This window comes from Engystomops pustulosus, chromosome 1 (assembly GCF_040894005.1).
Source record: "Engystomops pustulosus chromosome 1, aEngPut4.maternal, whole genome shotgun sequence".
Taxonomy (NCBI): domain Eukaryota; kingdom Metazoa; phylum Chordata; class Amphibia; order Anura; family Leptodactylidae; genus Engystomops; species Engystomops pustulosus.
Genome location: NC_092411.1, coordinates 255510834 through 255530635, shown reverse-complemented (window position 1 = coordinate 255530635; position 19802 = coordinate 255510834). Strand labels below are relative to the sequence as shown.

The following is a 19802-nucleotide window of genomic DNA, read 5'->3' as shown; positions in this document are numbered from 1 at the left end:
TGGTAGGTTAATTAGATTGTGAGCCCCATGCGGATAGGGACCGATTTTGCAAGTTCTGTGCAGCGCTGCATAATCTGTGTGGGCTATATAAAGGAATTATTATTATAGGGGTTAAAAATCATAATGTCCGAAGATTGAGGTTCATGTGAACGCTAACTGTCCATGAGCAATCTCCCTGCCAGGACCTTATGATAATATTCATGAATAGAAGATTAAGGTTCAATACTTTAAATAGATGTATGTTGGTAAATTACCAAATATCTTGCACCCCACATGTACACACACATTAGAAAAACATGAGCACTGACAGTATCAGGCTCCAGTCACACACCCATTGGGGAAGGAAAATGGAAACACCCTCACAAAGGAAGAGAGATAATGGGGCAGATTTACTTACCCGGCCCATTCGCGATCCAGCGGCGCGTTCTCTGCACAGGATTCGGGTCCGGACGGGATTTATGATGGCAGTTCCTCCGCTGCTGCGCTGAAAATCATCCGAACGCGCTGGAATACACCAGCTCGGACCAAGCGAAGGTAAGCGCTTCCCAAGCGACACTTTTTCGGTTTTTAAATGCGGCGGTTTTTCCGAATACGTCGGGTTTTCGTTCGGCCACGCCCCCCCATTTCCGTCGCGCGCATGCCGGCGCCGATGCGCCACAATCCGATCACGTGCGCCACAATCCCGGGGCAATTCAGGTTCAATCGGCGCAAATCGGAAATATTCGGGTAACACGTCGGGAAAACGCGAATCGGGCCCTTAGTAAATGACCCCCAATGGATGGTTGGCACAATCCAGGTGTCAAAGAAACAATGCTGCAGAACGGTTGTGTCATGAGAAATAAAGTAATAAAAGGTATTGGCTTCTAATAACAAACTTTGCCAGGGAAATCACAAGACCCTAGTAGGGTCTCTCATGTTGTATTTACCCTGGTAAGGTTTGCCTGTAGTCACGGGAGCAGTACTTTTGACTTCCTGTAATGTCCTCTGTCCTGCTGGCAGCCAGTGGATGGAGGGGGCCATGCAGTCATTACTCACTGTGATTACCTCTCCCATATCAGTGGTTGGAGAGAATGTGGATGTCCTTGGCACACCCACCAATCCACTCATATGGGAGAGGATATCACGAGGGGGCATGGAGAGAGTAGATACAGCATGGTCCCCTCCAACAGGACAAGAGATGTCATTTGAAGGTCCAAGTCCTGCTGCTGGCAGGTCAGGTGACCCCCTCCGCTCTCGCTGACTACAGGCAAACCTTACCAATGTAAGTAGTATATGGGAAACCCTACATAATGCTTAGACTTAACCCTGGTAAAGTTTGGTGTTATTGGCCAATCCCTAAATTATCAGTACATAATCATTTACCACTTCCTCCAGGCGAATACAAATTTGTATACTAATTTCTAGGAGGAAAGGGCCCCAAACTGTATCACACATATTAAGGGTATGATCGCAAGGCGTTTGGAGTTGCAGATTTTCCACTGCAAAAATACAAAGAATCTGCCTTCAGTTCAAATCAATGGAAGGGCAGCAAGGGTCCCTTTTTTCTATTTTTTTATCATTTGATAATAATCTTCACACAGTATAGATGGATGTTGAACATAAAGACAAGGTAGAGATCAGAGGCGGATTAAGACTGCCATGGGCCCTGGGCTGTATGATTGTTATAACCCCTACAAGTCTGTAATCACTTCCTACATATGATACTAGAATCAGCTTCATGGTGAATGGAGGATGTGTCCGTTCTGCCAGCTTTCAATATACAGTTTCAGGACCTTCAAATGTCCTGAAATGGCTCATATATAGGCAGTCCCCAGGTTACGTACAAGATAGGGTCCAGAGGTTTGTTCTTAAGTCGAAACTGTATATTTTATAATTGTAAATGCAGAAAAAAAATTTTTTGGCCCCAGTGACAATTGGAGTTTAAAGGAAAGCTACCATTTCAGATGGTAGGTGTAAGCAGTAAGTACCGAGCACCTGCTCAGGGTGAGCTGGTGCCGGTAGTTACTTTCGTTAGTGTTATAAACCACTGCATCGCGGTTTTAACACTTTTTAAAGTTTATAGCCGAAGCTGCTCCGGCACTGCATGCGCGTGCCTACATAGGAAGTGCCGGAGACGTTGCGCGCGCACGGTCACGCGCAGCGCCGAAGCAGCTTCTTCTATAAAGTTTAAAAAGTGTTAAAACCGCAATACAGCGGTTTATAACACTAACGAAAGTAAGTACCGGCACCAGCTCACCCTGAGCTGGTGCTCGGTACTTACTGCTTACACCTACCATTTGAAATGGTAGGTTTCCTTTAAACATTTTTTGCTGTAATGGGACCAAGGATTATCAATAAAGCTTCATTACAGACACATTGCAGCTGATCATTGCAGCCTGGGACTATAGTAAAGCATTCAGAAAGCTTCACCAGAGGTCAGAGGGGTCTGTCTGTAACTATGGGTTGTCTGTAATTCGAGTGTCCTTAAGTAGGGGACCGCCTGTACATGTGTATTAAGATCAGGTACATTTGTATGAGAATTTCATGGGTGAAGTCCACCTATATTATAATAAATGGGCAGCACAGTGGCTTAGTGGTTAGCATTAGAGAAAGTGGAACCTTGCACAGCAAAGTATCAAACCGTATAAAGGTAATAGTCGACACACTCAAAACGAGCAATCAAACAAAAACAAAGTAGTGTGTCACTGACATAATAGGTTCAAAAAGACATGCAAGTTTTTATTAACATCCAACACTGAACACAGACATGAATATAAAATCAATTAAAATTGTACCAAAGTACATACAATTATCTACCATGTTATATGCACTATGATCACCTCCTGAATGGGTGACATCCACCCAAACCACCCCTAAACAATAAGGAAACACGTAAAAAGTGCAAGAGCTTCTGTCAAGCTGCCATAGAAGTAAAAGCCAAGTAAATTAATGCCTACAAAATGAAATGAGGTGAGAAAACCTAAAGTCAAGAGGGATTAAAGTAGCGGAGGCAAAAACCCTAGTATACATTACAAATAACCTGGCAGGCAAACCAGTAAGGTAGCAGCATACAAGCGGGGGGGGGGGGGGGAGTATTCAGGAGGTGGAGGGCTCCCCACGCGTTACGTCTCCAAATGGAGACTTCCTCAGGGGTAAAGATATTTACACACTACTTTGTTTTTGTTTGATTAGTGGTTAGCATTATAGCCTTGCAGCGCTGGGTACCTGGGTTCAAGTCCCCAAGGAATTGATTTGACAAACTCTGTGCATCGCTGCATAAATAAAGGAATTATTATTATGATCCACTACCGGTAGAGATCTGCTGGTTACTTTTAATCACTGATATGATTGAAAGTAACCAGAGAATAGGGAGCAATAAATTAATGCATAGATTGCAATATTGGGAATTTGTGATAAATAAGTGGGTTTTGGTAGTAGCTTTGGTACTGAGACTCTAAAAGGTTTGCCATCACTGCCCTTTCTCGTCACCCATATATTGATGGATCCCTGCAGAAGCTGAAGGCTACACGTGGAAATGCCCTAATGTGTGACGGCGCAGCAACAAAATAAAGCGCGTCCAACAAGAATGCTTGCAGAAAGCAAGTAATAATATGATCCTACCTCTAGGGGGGGCTATAGCATGTTATTGTTGTGTATTTCCCTACAAGGTAGCTAAAAGAGCTGTGGTCTTTCTTATCCCATCCTTGAAAATGTATTTGCGTGTTTACCCAGAATCCCCTAGTGGAGCCTTAATGGCTATAAGTCTCCACATGCTTACAAGGCAGCTTAAATTGGCAAAGTCTCTGTAAGGAGAATTCTTACTTCCCAACACTAAAAACAAAATGAATTCGGTCATGGTGCTACAAGTCATACATTTGCAGTAAATTAAAGGGGTTGTCCAGGGGTGGAAAAACATGGCTGCTTTCGTCTAAAAACAGCTCCTGTCCTGACCATGGGTAGTGTGTGGTATTGCAACTAAGTTCTATTCACTTCTGTACTGCTGGGATTTAATATCGGCACAAACCCCAGTCTGGTATTTTTACACATAGATGTAATTGAAGAATGGGATTTCTAAACACAAAATGGCAACTTTTGAAGTTGTCAGAATATTTATAATGTATTATTAAAAATCTTGTGCTATTCATACAGCATCAGTCATAAATAATCTATAAAGTTATAAATATATAAGTGTAAGTGAAGCGTATAAATGGCCTGGCCCTTCCAGTTGTGAATGGTGTATAGGGAGATCCGGGCTGCTGGCTGCATTGTCGTCACATCCCAACAATACAAGCTACATCTGCGGAGAATACTCTGTACACTGCACGCACTAACAATACTGTTTCACCAGGGTTTTTCCAAAGTCTTAAATATTCGGATGAAAATGCAAACAATACAGTGTAGAAAAGGAGCGTCACCTACCCTCATAGTTGACAATGACGATGGTCAGCATGCATTCTCTCCCCAGCATCCTGAGAAAACACTGGAGCGAGGGCTATTTTTGGTAACACTGCTCATCACACAGAGAGAAATAAACAGCAGGAGAGATGAAAATTTGGAATGCTCCGTCTTCTCCGCATGAGGGGTCGTCATGGCAACAAAAAGCGCATCTCTCATGCGGTAACTGAGACGCCGTCACGTGCTGAGAGGTAAAATACACAGTCACAACTACAAGCACCATGTGTGATGGTAAGTCACCAGGCTACAGGATCAGGGTGGTCTCTTAGTGTGCATTCAGTAGTGTCTACATGTTGCAGCACTGCCTAATGTACAGATTTGCTAGAGTATAGTATTGGGCCTATACAGCTGAGCATCCTGGCATCACTTTTCCTTAGATGATGTATAGAGCCTCTGAATTGCATGGATTCAGGAAAGCTTATGCGGGTCCCACTTGAGGAGGCTCCCTGATATGGGAGCACCCAGGAACACACTTTGCTGTTACCAATTATGACATAAAAGACTGTGGAGTCGGAAATCAGTGACCATAAAGGTGGATAAAATGCACCAACTCTGTTCTATCCTGGATCTAAGGATTTAGGCCTGGGGTGGACAACATGTATTGGTCCAAGGGTCATACTGTCTACTGCTCAACTTAAAGGACCACAATGCAGCACAAAATATATAAATACCACAGTACAGCAATACATACCACCCCAGAAACTAAACACTGCATTCAGAGCAGACAATAATACACTGGAGACCCCATAGCAGACAATGATAATAATAGAGAGACCCCTGAGTAGACAATAATAATACTGAATAGCAACATAATACTGGAGACCCGACATAAAAATGTATAAATCCTCTTTCCTTTCTCCTCTCCTCCCTGCACCACACTGCAGCTTGTCTCCTCCATGTGCCGCTCTGCTCCATGTCCCATGCTGTTTGTATGCATTGTCATCAGGTCCCAGAGCAGTGTTGTGCCAGGACCTGACAAGTACTTACCACTCATGGGTCCTCTCCTGCTCTAGGTCCTGACACTGTCACATTCAGTCAGTATAAGGAGTCACAGAGCAGAGCGACAGGAGAGGACCAGTAAGCTGCACTCACCATGGAAAAACTCATAGGACTCTGACTGTCAGCAGGGTGCAGGAAGAAACTCAAGGGTCACATGTGGCTTGTCGGCTTTGGACTGTCCACCACTTTATGTAAATGTTCAGTAGTGAAGCTCCTTCACTACAGATTAGAGGACCACAACCCTCCCTACAGAAATAACAAGAGGGAGCATCCGATGCCTAGAACTATACAGGTTGAGTCAAGGATGAGACATATATGAATTCTTCAGCTTTAGGCTACTTCCAGAACATCATGAAGGCCAAAATGTTGAATCAAAGCCACATTTTCTAAAATGGGAAGGTAGTCAGGTGGTCAAAGAAGACCAGAAATCTATTGTCTTAATCAGATATGCAAGATAATAGTTCTAAAGTAATCAACACAATATTTACTCAAACTTTTATGAAGATACTCAATGGCTTAATGCGGAGACCATTGTCAACCCCTTTAATAATACCTATTCTGACTAATTACTTTACAGATCCTTCTAGAAAGTTTACCGTATATCAGCGAAAGAGAGAAAAATCGGTAAACCATACTGTAAAACATCACATATACAGACAACCGCCCAGTCTAGTCTAGCACACGTGTCATAGGTATCTAGTATGGGTAAGGTCTTCTTGAAGAGATGGTCTACAGAAAAGGATAAAGAGGCCTCACAAATTTGCAGAGTGCACCAGATTATGTAAGACTGGCACATGGTTTTTAATAATCTGGCGCATCCTGCACGCATAAGTCATATTTAAACAGAGTGCACCAGTTGTTTTTTTTTTGGTGCAGTCAGTTTAAAACGTGAATGTGGTGCCCGATGGGAATCGCCACCTGGAACGCCCCTTCATTAGCAGAGTTTTTTGTGTCATGTCGGGCACAGCCGCGACACAATAATGCCATAGACACTACATAAATACAATATGCAAGCAGTTTATATGTGTATTTATGTGCAAATTACACCGGAAAAGGGGCACAACAAGTTTTATAAATCTGGGCTAGAGTATTTTAGCACCATAACTACTTCCGCTAGTGATGGATGATTGTTATAACAGTGATTTGCAGTCATTAAGAATATCCCTTTACCTGTAATCACGGGAATCATAGACAGATGGTGCAGCTGAGACACTCGGATCATCAATTGCGGAGCCATTTTACATAGCAATTTTCAGTATTTGATAAGCAAACAATAGACAATCTATATGAAAAGCGGGCCAGCCCTGTAGGTATACAGTACATATAAGGTAACTGCTCCAAAGGAGATTTACATATACTAACAATCCTCCACACGTCCAATGCAACCAAATTTACCTAGTAAACTGCTAATACAATGCACTGCCAGAAAGAACAAGAGGAAATCAACAAACACCTCATATAATGGGGCAGATTTACTTACCCGGTCCCGCTGCGATCCCGCGGTGCATTGTCCGACGAGGATTCGGGTCTGCCGCGATTCAGTAAGCTTGTGCGCCCGAGTTCCTGCATCCGTTGCTTCTGCGCTGAGGTCCACCCGAGTTCACCTGCTTCTTCCTGGTGCATGTGAGTGCTTGATCTTGCAACACAATTCCTTTTTTAAATTCTGTGGTTTGTCCGAACCTGTCGGGTTGTCCGACGGCCCACCCCCCAATTTCTGTCGCGTGCAAACCGGCGCCGATGCGCCAAAATCCGATCGCGTGCACCAAAATCCAGGGGCAATTCGGCGCAGAATGGAAATCGTCAGGAAGCCCGACGAAAAGGCGTCCGACGGACCCTTAGTAAGTGAGCCCCAATATCTTCAAAATCCTAAGATGTAACATAAGAAAAAAGCTCATTATCAAAATTTTTATTATATTATTATATTAGCAAACGGATCCAGAGCTCGGAAAAACAGAAATTCCTCCTATGGAAGCACTTGGTATCTTGCTGTGCAGTTAATTTATTGTCTTAGCAAGAAATATAAAAAAATTTTAAAAGTACAAATTATTCAATTTCCGAGAATAACAGCAAAGCTGTGTGTGTGAAAACTATATTGAGTCCCTATTACTGAACTATAGGTACAGTGCAACTAAGATACAGGCGGTCCCTGACTAAAGGACATCTGACTTATAGACGACCTCTAGCTACAGACAGACCTGTAACAGAAGGTGTAAAAACGCATAATAAAGGACACCATTACAAGCCAATTGAAATCAATGGGGATCAATAGTTATCCATTATTAAAGTTTAGAAATGGAAACTGGTAAACAGAAGCCTGATCGCAGATATTTGTATTTAACCTTGGTGTCTATGGTAGTGCACTCTAGAAAACTGAGCAGGCTTGAGAGAACTCTTGCACATGCAATGGTGGTGGTCAAAATAACCCCACAGGAAGCCAAAAAAGCGGGCACACTGCGTGGAAATGGGAGCATCAGACATATATGGTTGAATTGTCGTTGGTGGGCTGAATGGACTGTGATGATTTCACACCTGGGGATGCTTCTTAACACTTTAATAATAATAATAATTCTTTATTTATATAGTGCACACAGATTACGCAGCACTGCACAAAGCATGTCATATTGGCCCCTGTCCCTATGGGGCTCACAATCTAAACAACCTACCAGTATGTTTTGGAGTGTGGGAGGAAACCAGAGTACCCAGAGGAAACCCACGCAAACACGGAGAGAACATACAAACTCTTTGCAGATGTTGACCTGGGTTTCCTTTATAAATAGCCAAACCATTTGAACATTTGTTCTATGACTTAGACTTCATGTGGAAATTTCCAAGAATAAAACATAAATTAAATATAGAAAATACCGAACATTAAAATATCTGAAGTGACGCACTACCCGGCAATCACAACTTGGTAAAAACTTAAGGCTGCTTTGTAAGCATTTTCAAGACGTGTACAGTGAGATTTCACCAGCCTTACCGCTGTATGTGCCAACTACTGTCAGCAGAAAACGGCCTGCGATGCAAAACCATAGAACAACAGGAGCCGCAGACTTAAAGGAACTTGTCAGCAGGTTTGTACTCTCAAAAGTGCTGATAATGCTATAAAATGGATGGAGAGAACAGACAACAGACACATATGGGAATGGTCAAGCTGGCTGCATATATAAGAAATTCACATTTTGATGCTCCAACACCATTGCCAGTGCCCATTGATGGGTAGTGACCAGGGATCACTGCTCTTCACACATCCCGGGCCCCCTGTCCTGCTTGGTGTACAAGCTCTACAAGCAGGAGACTACTTGGGCTATCACTCTGTCCTGCTTGGTGTACAAGCTCTACAAGCAGGATGCTACTTGGGCTATCACTCTGTCCTGCTTGGTGTACAAGCTCTACAAGCAGGAGACTACTTGGGCTATCACTCTGTCCTGCTTGGTGTACAAGCTCTACAAGCAGGAGACTACTTGGGCTATCACTCTGTCCTGCTTGGTGTACAAGCTCTACAAGCAGGATGCTACTTGGGCTATCACTCTGTCCTGCTTGGTGTACAAGCTCTACAAGCAGGAGACTACTTGGGCTATCACTCTGTCCTGCTTGGTGTACAAGCTCTACAAGCAGGAGACTACTTGGGCTATCACTCTGTCCTGCTTGGTGTACAAGCTCTACAAGCAGGAGACTACTTGGGCTATCACTCTGTCCTGCTTGGTGTACAAGCTCTACAAGCAGGATGCTACTTGGGCTATCACTCTGTCCTACTAGGTGTACAAGCTCTACAAGCAGGAGACTACTTGGGCTATCACTCTGTCCTGCTTGGTGTACAAGCTCTACAAGCAGGAGATTACTTGGGCTATCACTCTGTCCTGCTTGGTGTACAAGCTCTACAAGCAGGATGCTACTTGGGCTATCACTCGGTCCTGCTAGGTGTACAAGCTCTACAAGCAGGAGATTACTTGGGCTATCACTCTGTCCTGCTTGGTGTACAAGCTCTACAAGCAGGAGACTACTTGGGCTATCACTCTGTCCTGCTTGGTGTACAAGCTCTACAAGCAGGAGACTACTTGGGCTATCACTCGGTCCTGCTAGGTGTACAAGCTCTACAAGCAGGATGCTACTTGGGCTATCACTCTGTCCTGCTTGGTGTACAAGCTCTACAAGCAGGAGACTACTTGGGCTATCACTCTGTCCTGCTTGGTGTACAAGCTCTACAAGCAGGAGACTACTTGGGCTATCACTCTGTCCTGCTTGGTGTACAAGCTCTACAAGCAGGAGACTACTTGGGCTATCACTCTGTCCTGCTTGGTGTACAAGCTCTACAAGCAGGAGACTACTTGGTATATCACTCTGTCCTGCTTGGAGTACAAGCTCTACAAGCAGGAGACTACTTGGGCTATCACTCTGTCCTGCTTGGTGTACAAGCTCTACAAGCAGGAGATTACTTGGGCTATCACTCTGTCCTGCTTGGTGTACAAGCTCTACAAGCAGGAGGCTACTTGGGCTATCATTCTGCCTGCTTGGTTTACAAGCTCTACAAGCAGGAGACTACTTGGGCTATCACTCTGTCCTGCTTGGTGTACAAGCTCTACAAGCAGGAGACTACTTGGGCTATCACTCTGTCCTGCTTGGTGTACAAGCTCTACAAGCAGGAGACTACTTGGGCTATCACTCTGTCCTGCTAGGTGTACAAGCTCTACAAGCAGGAGACTACTTGGGCTATCACTCTGTCCTGCTTGGTGTACAAGCTCTACAAGCAGGAGACTACTTGGGCTATCACTCTGTCCTGCTTGGTGTACAAGCTCTACAAGCAGGAGACTACTTGGGCTATCACTCTGTCCTGCTTGGTGTACAAGCTCTACAAGCAGGAGACTACTTGGGCTATCACTCTGTCCTGCTTGGTGTACAAGCTCTACAAGCAGGATGCTACTTGGGCTATCACTCTGTCCTGCTTGGTGTACAAGCTCTACAAGCAGGATGCTACTTGGGATATCACTATGTCCTGCTTGGTGTACAAGCTCTACAAGCAGGAGACTACTTGGGCTATCACTCTGTCCTGCTTGGTGTACAAGCTCTACAAGCAGGAGACTACTTGGGCTATCACTCTGTCCTGCTTGGTGTACAAGCTCTACAAGCAGGAGGCTACTTGGGCTATCACTCTGTCCTGCTTGGTGTACAAGCTCTACAAGCAGGAGATTACTTGGGCTATCACTCTGTCCTGCTTGGTGTACAAGCTCTACAAGCAGGAGACTACTTGGGCTATCACTCTGTCCTGCTTGGTGTAAAAGCTCTACAAGCAGGAGACTACTTGGGCTATCACTCTGTCCTGCTTGGTGTACAAGCTCTACAAGCAGGAGACTACTTGGGCTATCACTCTGTCCTGCTTGGTGTACAAGCTCTACAAGCAGGAGACTACTTGGGCTATCACTCTGTCCTGCTTGGTGTACAAGCTCTACAAGCAGGAGACTACTTGGGCTATCACTCTGTCCTGCTTGGTGTACAAGCTCTACAAGCAGGATGCTACTTGGGCTATCACTCTGTCCTGCTTGGTGTACAAGCTCTACAAGCAGGAGACTACTTGGGCTATCACTCTGTCCTGCTAGGTGTACAAGCTCTACAAGCAGGAGACTACTTGGGCTATCACTCTGTCCTGCTAGGTGTACAAGCTCTACAAGCAGGAGACTACTTGGGCTATCAAGTAGTAGAGGGAACAAGCTGGAGAGAGTGCTGAGTCTTGTACGAAAAGGTGCTACCTCCTGCTCACTTGTTTAAAGTACCTAAGATTTTAGGGAGATTCAATAACAACACCACCACATCATGGCCTTTGTTGTTTATTAGATTTATCCATTTTTGACATACAGTCGACATAGCTGTGGCTTCTTCAGGATGATCCTAGATTAGTTGTTACAATCTATTTGATTATAAAACATTTTTCCTGATCAAAGGAAACAATATTTAAGTTAACTTATCCTGATGTAAAGTGTATACCTGATGATAATGATGCTCCTAGTCTTTGGACTGTATTTGGGGAAACTGTAAAGTTAGGACATGTATGAGCGGTTGCCAATAAGACTAACTTGCATGTTTGTTACAGCTGAGGTCGCATTAACGACTGTGTAAGCATAATTGACGCTTGTACAGGCAGTTTCACACCCTTAAAAACTCTCAGGTGGATAAATCTGTCTAAGATAAGGAGCCCTGCAGGACCCCAATGCACACTGCACACAGTGCCATCAGCAGGATCCAAACCGATCCTATATGGTATCAAGAGGCCGATACAATCCGTTACCTGCCACAGCAGCCCCGAATACAGCACTCTTACTGAGCATTAACCATACAAATAGTCTTCTATTTACACAATATACACCCGTGATCCGTGTTAACGGTTGATACGAATACCCGAACCAAACCTTTCTTCAAGGTTCAGCTGAACCCAACTTGGTCAGCTCAACAGTATAGATAGGATGGAGATAGATAATAGATAAATCTATAGATGCTTTATAAAGACTGTGTTGCACACGCACTAAGGTTTGATGTGACACCGCACACCCAAAATTACCTGACCCTATAGTCTACGTACTTTAGTGGTAAATCCTAATAGAGCGCTACACAACATGAGCAGGCAGAGTTATGGTTCTGTATAATCTCATATTATACAGCTAAACCTGACCTGATCACATCTATATCCCGTTCCCCCATAGAGAAGCCAGCTATTCATTGGGAAGGCAGGCCCACAGGGATCTATACAATTAATTTTACCCTAGTTATGGCATTAGAATATATTGACAGCATTCCCTCTTAAAGGACGCTCCATGTGCTAGCAGTGCGGTATTAGATTCATAAAATCCACATTTCAATTTAAGATATCATACAGAATACGATCAGGCTGGGAGCGCTCAATCATTGTCCTGGCAGATAATCTCTGTCTCCTGGGGTATTCACCCTCCCGCTACCAACTCAATTTATGCCGCTATGTATAAGAAATAAGTAGTTTACAGGAAGCACATGCCATGTCCTCAACTCAATTACAATGATTAGAATCAGAGGACGCTATGACATCCACAGTCTAACAAACCCATGGATCGAGGTGAAACGCTCTCTGCAGGACTCATAAATTAGATCCTACAGATATGGAGGAGTATTGGCGGAGACACTAGAAGGCTCACAGGAAAATGCACTGCTTTGTAAACTTCATATACCCATTTCGAAGAACTGAGGTTAATGGAAATCTACCATCAAAAATGCATCATGATAAACTAGGGACACTTACCCATAGATCCAGGCACTTTGTTATCCATGGCGTCTTTCCCTCTAAAATCCACTTTTTAAATGATGCTAATGAGCAAGATGCCCAATAGGGGGGGGGGTCACAGAGCATCTCTGTGCTACAGCTTTACAAGCTGTTATACTGTGCAGGCGGAGATGTGCTACTCCACAGTGTAACAGCCTGTGGAGCCAGAGAAAGGAGAGGCTCTCGTGACGACCCCCAGAGCACTTCTGGCTTATTAGCATCATTTAAAAAATTGATTTTATAAGGAATGAGGTCATGGATAACAAATATAAGAAGATTGAATGTATTAGTTAAGTGTTACTGGTTTTTCAGAATTGATAATGTTGGTAGATTTTCTTTAAGTGCTAATGTTTGAGAAAATGTCAATATTTGGTATGGTATTTATGTTCCCAAAGTGTCCCATAAAAAAACATGACAGAGATGCTGAAAATTTCCCCAGCTACAACAGAAATGGCTGGTGGCAGCACTCCTGTTTGTTCAGGGCCTCACAGGTAGCACCTTGAGCTGTATAAAAAAGGATACATTTGTGACATGGAAAACTGCCTTATATCATAAAACCGATTATTACAAGAAATTATTACTATCGTTTGTGTAATAAAAAGCAATGCAATTTTCCATTATACTTTCTGTATCAATTCCTCATGGTTTTCTAGATCTCTGCATACTGTCCTGCTCTAGAAACCTTCTATGTTTACTTTCAGTGGATAGAAATCTGTCCATGGTCATGTGATGTCACACAGGTGCACGAGATGTTAATATCACATGGCTCTGATAACTTCTCTTTGATAACGGCACGTGCACCTGTGTGACATCACATGACCATGGACAGATTTCGATCCACTGGAAGTAAACATAGAAGCTTTCTATAGAAGGACAGCAGAGCTCTAGAAAACCATGAGGAATTGATACAGAACGTATACTGGAAAATTGTATAACTTTTCATGACATAAACAATATCAATAATGTGTTGAAGGTGGACGACCCCTTTAAGCAACAAAAAAAAAAGTCATGGGTTTTCTATTTCTCCCTCCCATATAACAGTTACTGCTCATTGCTGGACACTATCCAGCTCCATAATGACCTTGGCTGTAAACAAATGTGGTGTTTAATGAGGTAGAGATAATAGTATAGATTCTAATGATTCCTTTACTGCAGGAGATTCCTTCAAGGACACGTGCATAGTACATACTATGTATACAGTGATCAATGACACCCACAACAGGTAATTCAAGTGGGCCATTTTTTTCCAAAAATTAAAAATCAAGTAATTAATATTCACTCTTCAACTGTTGGAGTGTTCTTTAATTTCCATTTAGTTTATGTCCTAGATGTTTGGCACCTTCTACATGGTGACTGAGGAACAATCAGCCAGCTCCTCCTGCTCTATAACATGTTCTCTGCTTATAGAACACTATGTACAGTCTGCTCAGTCCCTCCTGCTCTACAACATCCTGCCTGCAGATAGGACAATATGATCAGCTTCTTTTGCTCTATAATATGCCGCCTGCTGATAGGATACTATGTGCAATCTGCTCAGCTCCTCCTGCTCTATAACATGCTGCCTGCTCATAGGACACTATGTACAATCTGCTCAGCTCCTCCTGCTCTATAATATGCCGCCTGCTGATAGGACATTATGTACAAACTGTTCAGGCTCTCCTGCTCAATAACATGCTGCCTGCAGATAGGTTGCTTTATACAATCTACTACAATAGCTGAGCACAGTCCAATTCCTTGTACTGCAATGGAAGTCTCATTACACACAAGCAATCATTACCTACTGATGTAAGTGGGAGCAGTGGACTCCTCTCAGTTAAGCTCAGGTAATTATCCAAATATGGACTTACCTTATTCTAGTTATTCATAAGTCCTGAAGGTGGAAGTCCCAATCTATACCAATGGGGTATCTGACAGCAAAGCTTACATGAATAATGGTTAATGATCGTCTGAGTTGGTTACTAGATGGCACCACGGATAAGTTTGAAAAAGTCTGGGGGTTGTGGCGCTCCTCCCTCTCAGATGCTTGATAAGACTTGGGATGGTACCTACTTGGAGACATGTAAGACTGTATTGGGACTGCAATATCCTCCCCCCTCTTCTCTTTTGTGTCCTTTTTTATATGTCTTTTGTCTCGTGTCAATCTATGTTTTAATTGTGAGTACGGTACCATATGTACCATTCTACTGTTTTCATATGAGGTATGGCTATAATATGTCATTTTAGTTTGCTTAATGGTTCTCAATGCAAACTCTCTCCCATCCGGATATATGAAGTCTCCCAGAAAGTTGGAAAGATAGATAATATAATCGGGACTTCATTCCCCTCACCCCTCATATTTTGTTTGATTTCAATGCTTTCATTTTAGTTCCCATTAATTGCTCCCTGCCAGCAGTGTGTGGTGAGTCCCTGGGGTGCAGGCAGATGCAGCCTGTGTGTGCCTGTGTCAGTCTCCTCTTCACCATACTCACCCCTCCCCACGTACTGTTATGTGCAATGAGCAGGCAGGAGAAGGGAATGGTGTGGATGAGAGGACAAAAGCATCAAGGAGACTGAGACACATGCACACACAGGTTGCAGGTGCCCCTTCCCCCGGGACTTACCATATGCTGCTTGCAGGGAGACAGGTAATATAAAATAAATTATTATAAACTACTGAATTGATTCAAAATGCTGAAAAAGGCATTTTTAAAATCTTCATAGCATAGGCTATTGAAACCAGCTAAAAATGACATTCCTGGTGACAGGTTCCCTCTAAGGTTTCTCACACCTTATCTCTTGATTTAATTTCCCTCAAAATCCATTTCTCACTTACTACAATGGGGACAAAGCAGAAAATGGTAGGGTTAAAAATGTGCAGATGTTAGAAGGCTTAAAAAATGCCAGTCTAGACACAACTCTAAAAAGTGCTTAGTCCTAAGGGTGGCTTCTGTCATCATATGCAATTCTTGAAGCACAAAGGGCCACCGTAAAGACCTTTGCCCATAAGTAAATTCAATTGTAGAATCACCGAACTGCACTCAATGGGGGAGATTTATCAGCCTGTGTTTTGGCTTACAAGAAATTAGAAAACCACCAGTAATTGTGGTTTCCCTCTTCATGCCATCTCCATGTCAAGTGGGCGTAGGGGGCAGGCGGCTGGTGGAAGAGTTGACCAATGCGGGACATTCTTTCCCCACGCCTGTGCACTAGCTATAGTTTGTGAACATTCAGGCCTGAAAGTTCGCAGGCTATATCGCAATTCTACGCCATTCATTTCAGTGATTCTAGATTTGGTCCGGTAAATCGTGTAACCACATGTAATGAGGTCGTGGACCAAACTCTGTCATGTGTAGGGCTAAAAGCTAAACGCAAGGCTCGTCATTAATAGCTTTCAAACATCAAGGGTTTTATACCATGCTGTCTGTAGGGTGGACTCCATTTTCTCGGACACTGGTTCCTTTTGGGAAACCTACTATATTCCAATATATATGTTTAGCCCAACAAGGTCACTAGTAAGAAACCTTACAAGAGCTTTTAATACTGAAAAATTAGAGACAAGTTTGCAAGGCAATTGTGCCAATAAAATCAATCTGGTTTTTGGTAAATGTAAAAACCAAGCAGTGATATTTTGTCTCGTTGGAGTTAGTTGCGTTTCACCGCTTGGGATAACAAGTCTTTCGGCCTCTGTTACAGCACAAAGTCATTTAGAAATGTTCCTTATTAGTGGAGACTTCATATTACTCAGAACATAACAGTGATTTCATAATGTGGAAAGCGGCTCCCGTGGGAGGGGAAGGACGTGATTAGCTCTCCGCAGGACTCGCCTACAACCTGACAGGAGAACAAATCGGGAGCAATCTGATTGTTTTTCTGCATTTGGTACGATTTTGTTGTTATATGAAGAAAATTAATTGGCATAAAGTGTTTGAAGAACAGAATGATAACGACAGAAGATGACAATACATGAATGGAAAATGTAAGGCGATAAAACGTGCGGCGGAGCGCAGCTCTTTGAGTAATTGCAGTTAGTTGAGGTTTTAATATTAGCAAGATGTTTTATCTAAATCCAAAGAAAAACCTGGAAAACATCATTTATCTTACAATTAACTGCATCAGACCCAACAAATAAAGTCTTTTCAGGTCTGTGTCATCTTATGGCTTGTAATTACATAATAAATGGTATGTGAACATGGCTGTAATGGTTTGTCAATGACCCTCATAAGACTGACACACAAACAGGAGGCAGGAGTGGGGGAGGCCTGAAGGGAAGGGGACTTGTATCCATTATTGGAAACATGTGGAAAGAGACACTTTAGGGCTCTTTCATACGATCTTGGTCCAGCCATGAATCCCAGACATGGCCGGAATTCACAGTTCAACACCAATGTCAGGAACAGGACAAAGTGATATATGATAGACATCTATGATATCTGCTGTTTTGCGGGTCAGCAGGGACTCCTTGTATCATATATCACCATGATGCTTGGAGTCCCATTCCCCAGCAGTGCCCCAGGCTCTGCAGGCCCAAAATTCATGCACTGATCATAGGCATCCAAAAATTAGTGACTGCCATATTCATAAGACAAATTAAATGGTTTTACATCTACTGTATTACTGTTGTAGCATGTGCAATACCCCAGGTAGTAATAGATATTACAGTTCTATTGTAGATATTACTGTTAGAATGGGAGCTTTTCTTACAGAACAGCCCAAGAATCTGGTTCATACAAGAGAACTTAGACCTATGAGTTAGATATTTAAAGGGGATGTTCAAAATTAGTTTACCAAGGTAAGTTCAATCCCATAATACGTTAACCCATATTGCACTACATATTGTAAACGTCAGCCTCCTACCAGAATGGGATGTGGGTCACGGGACCCTCCGGCAGCCACTCTAGTGACATCCTGTACACTCTAGGACCAAAGTTTACAAGGATAAGTGCAATACGGGTGACCCCCTTAGAGGATTGTACTTACCCTGGTACAGATTGTTTATAGTGGCCAACCCTTTGACCATAAATTTTATAATATGCGTATAAATGTGGTAGAGGATTTGGAGAAGTTGTATGTAAAGTATAGAAAGTCTACATTATTGTACTTATGAGCCCTATCCACCCTATTCCTGACACTACACAGTAGGGTGTAAGTGGCAGGTGGGTAATAATAAATGACCACACTTACTGTACGAGTATAAAACTTGCTTTATGATAATAAACTCTGATCAATAGCTGAATCCTGGCCAAGTGCTCCTGTTTGTCGAGACGAGAGGACGGCTCTTTTTTCTGTGCACTCAAGCAAATTACAAGGATGTCAAGATGAAAAAACTTCTTCACTCTCCGGCATCTGCATAAAGGTGCACGAGTGCTGCGGCATAATCTCATACCGAAACCAGCGCACTCCTCAGGAAGACAAAGGCCATAACATGTCTCATCTCAGTGAGGCTTTCAACTTCTTTTCAAATTTTATTTAAAAGCCATTAGCGGACATTTATCAAGACATGTTTTTATTTATGCCCCCTTAAACCAGTACCTAATATATGAGGAGGTGCAGGCAACGTGGTATATTTGGTGCATGACTCGCTATGACTGACACTAGGAGGGGAGTGGAGTCAATGTAGCGATCTCTCTTGCTACAAAATTGGTGTCAGAGGAATCCAGCAGGTTCCGATCGCTCTGCCGTCTGTCTGCCCTCAACACCATCCATTTTTGTATAGTGGAGAGTGTCGGTGAAAAACTCTATATGCACTTTTTTTAACACCAAATTAGCCTTTATAAATGATTGCCACTGACGAACATGGTGACACAGGAATTGTCAAGCTAAAATGACCCAATCCTTAATCTTAAAGAGGTTTGCCCATGAAAGAAAATTCTCAAATTTTAATCACCTACACAATAAAGATAATTTTTAACCTGTTACTTTGCAGTTTTATTGCTGTTTTGGGTCCTATCACTCAGTGATGGTCAGTGTAAGCAGGAACTCTCTAAGCAGACACTTCATGATCCCTTTAGTGCTGTGAGATGCCGTGAGCTCACAATGTACTTAGATTATCAGGGAACAGGTTTATATACACTTTCATTTAGCCTTTGAACATTCACTAGTATCTGACACATAGAAAGAGAGATGAGACAGATCAGAGCCATGAGTTGGATATAAGACACAATGACACACTCAGCCTTGCTATCTCACCTAATCAATAAAACATACAGTCAGCGCTGCTATGCTCCCCCCTCCCTTGAGATCAGGAGCTTATCTTGCCTGTAGAGCAGCTGCTGTCTCCTCTGCTCTGCTGGACAGGAAGTGCCTCTGTCTGTAGTGCTCTCTGCATCCTCCTCCTATTCATGCCAGAGGAATCTGCTGACCATAGTCACATGTTTATGGTCGGATCCAGCGACAGTTTGGATTATATCTGGAAAATTCTGCATTTCAGTTTATAACATTGAATTAGAGAATGTGTTATTTTGTTACCCTGAGTATATTTAAGAATTTTGTCTTTGTGGGAATATCCCTTTATTTCCAGTTTCAGTTCACACAGCAATGTTTGACATGGACTATCGTGTCCAAATCTGCATATTGGGTTTTCCCAGGTGGATTTTAACACATAAGTAACTACTCCTGCAGTAATCAATGCTAGCTGGATCTTGACACAGATTTTCCATTGGAAAAAATCTGTGTCTAAATCCTCACCCTCACAGTGGCCATATAGACATTGGCTAAACAAGCTGATTATAGCAGAACCAGCCAACTTCTTATATGTGTGGGAGTCTCCCAACTTTACCAATGGTAAACATCCTAAGAAAACAGAATCAGGCATATTTGATGGAAGTAAGCAGCCAACAGAGGTTCTGGCAGTAGCTTAATTGTCTCAAGTACATGCACCAGATCAGTATGGTATATCTATATAGGAGTTTCATGAGCTATAGCTGTAGGTTAGACTCGAATATGAGGTATGTCCTGCTTTAGGCAAGAACACCACTCTAACACTACATCGTCAATGGGTCACAGTAAGGGGATAAGACTATAGACATACATAGAAATGAGGCCTTATACCAAATCTAAAATGTAAGGCTCCTTTCAGGCCCTACTTGACTCCAATACGCTCCTAACCCCCAGG

At 43.0% G+C, this 19802-nt stretch overlaps 1 protein-coding gene across 14 annotated transcripts in view; it reads right to left on the bottom strand.

The window, feature by feature from the left end:
- APBB2 (amyloid beta precursor protein binding family B member 2) overlaps positions 1-19802 on the bottom strand; it is a 214802-nt gene that overhangs the window by 95105 nt on the left and 99895 nt on the right. Inside the window, exon 1 of one of the 14 annotated variants that reach the window (XM_072125155.1) lies at positions 4399-4551. The exons of the other annotated variants lie outside the window; for them this stretch is intronic. Coding sequence (XP_071981256.1) covers positions 4399-4447 — 49 coding nt within the window. The 5' untranslated portion in view covers positions 4448-4551. Of the gene's footprint in view, positions 1-4398; positions 4552-19802 lie in introns of those variants that run through there. 14 annotated transcript variants of the gene reach the window in all.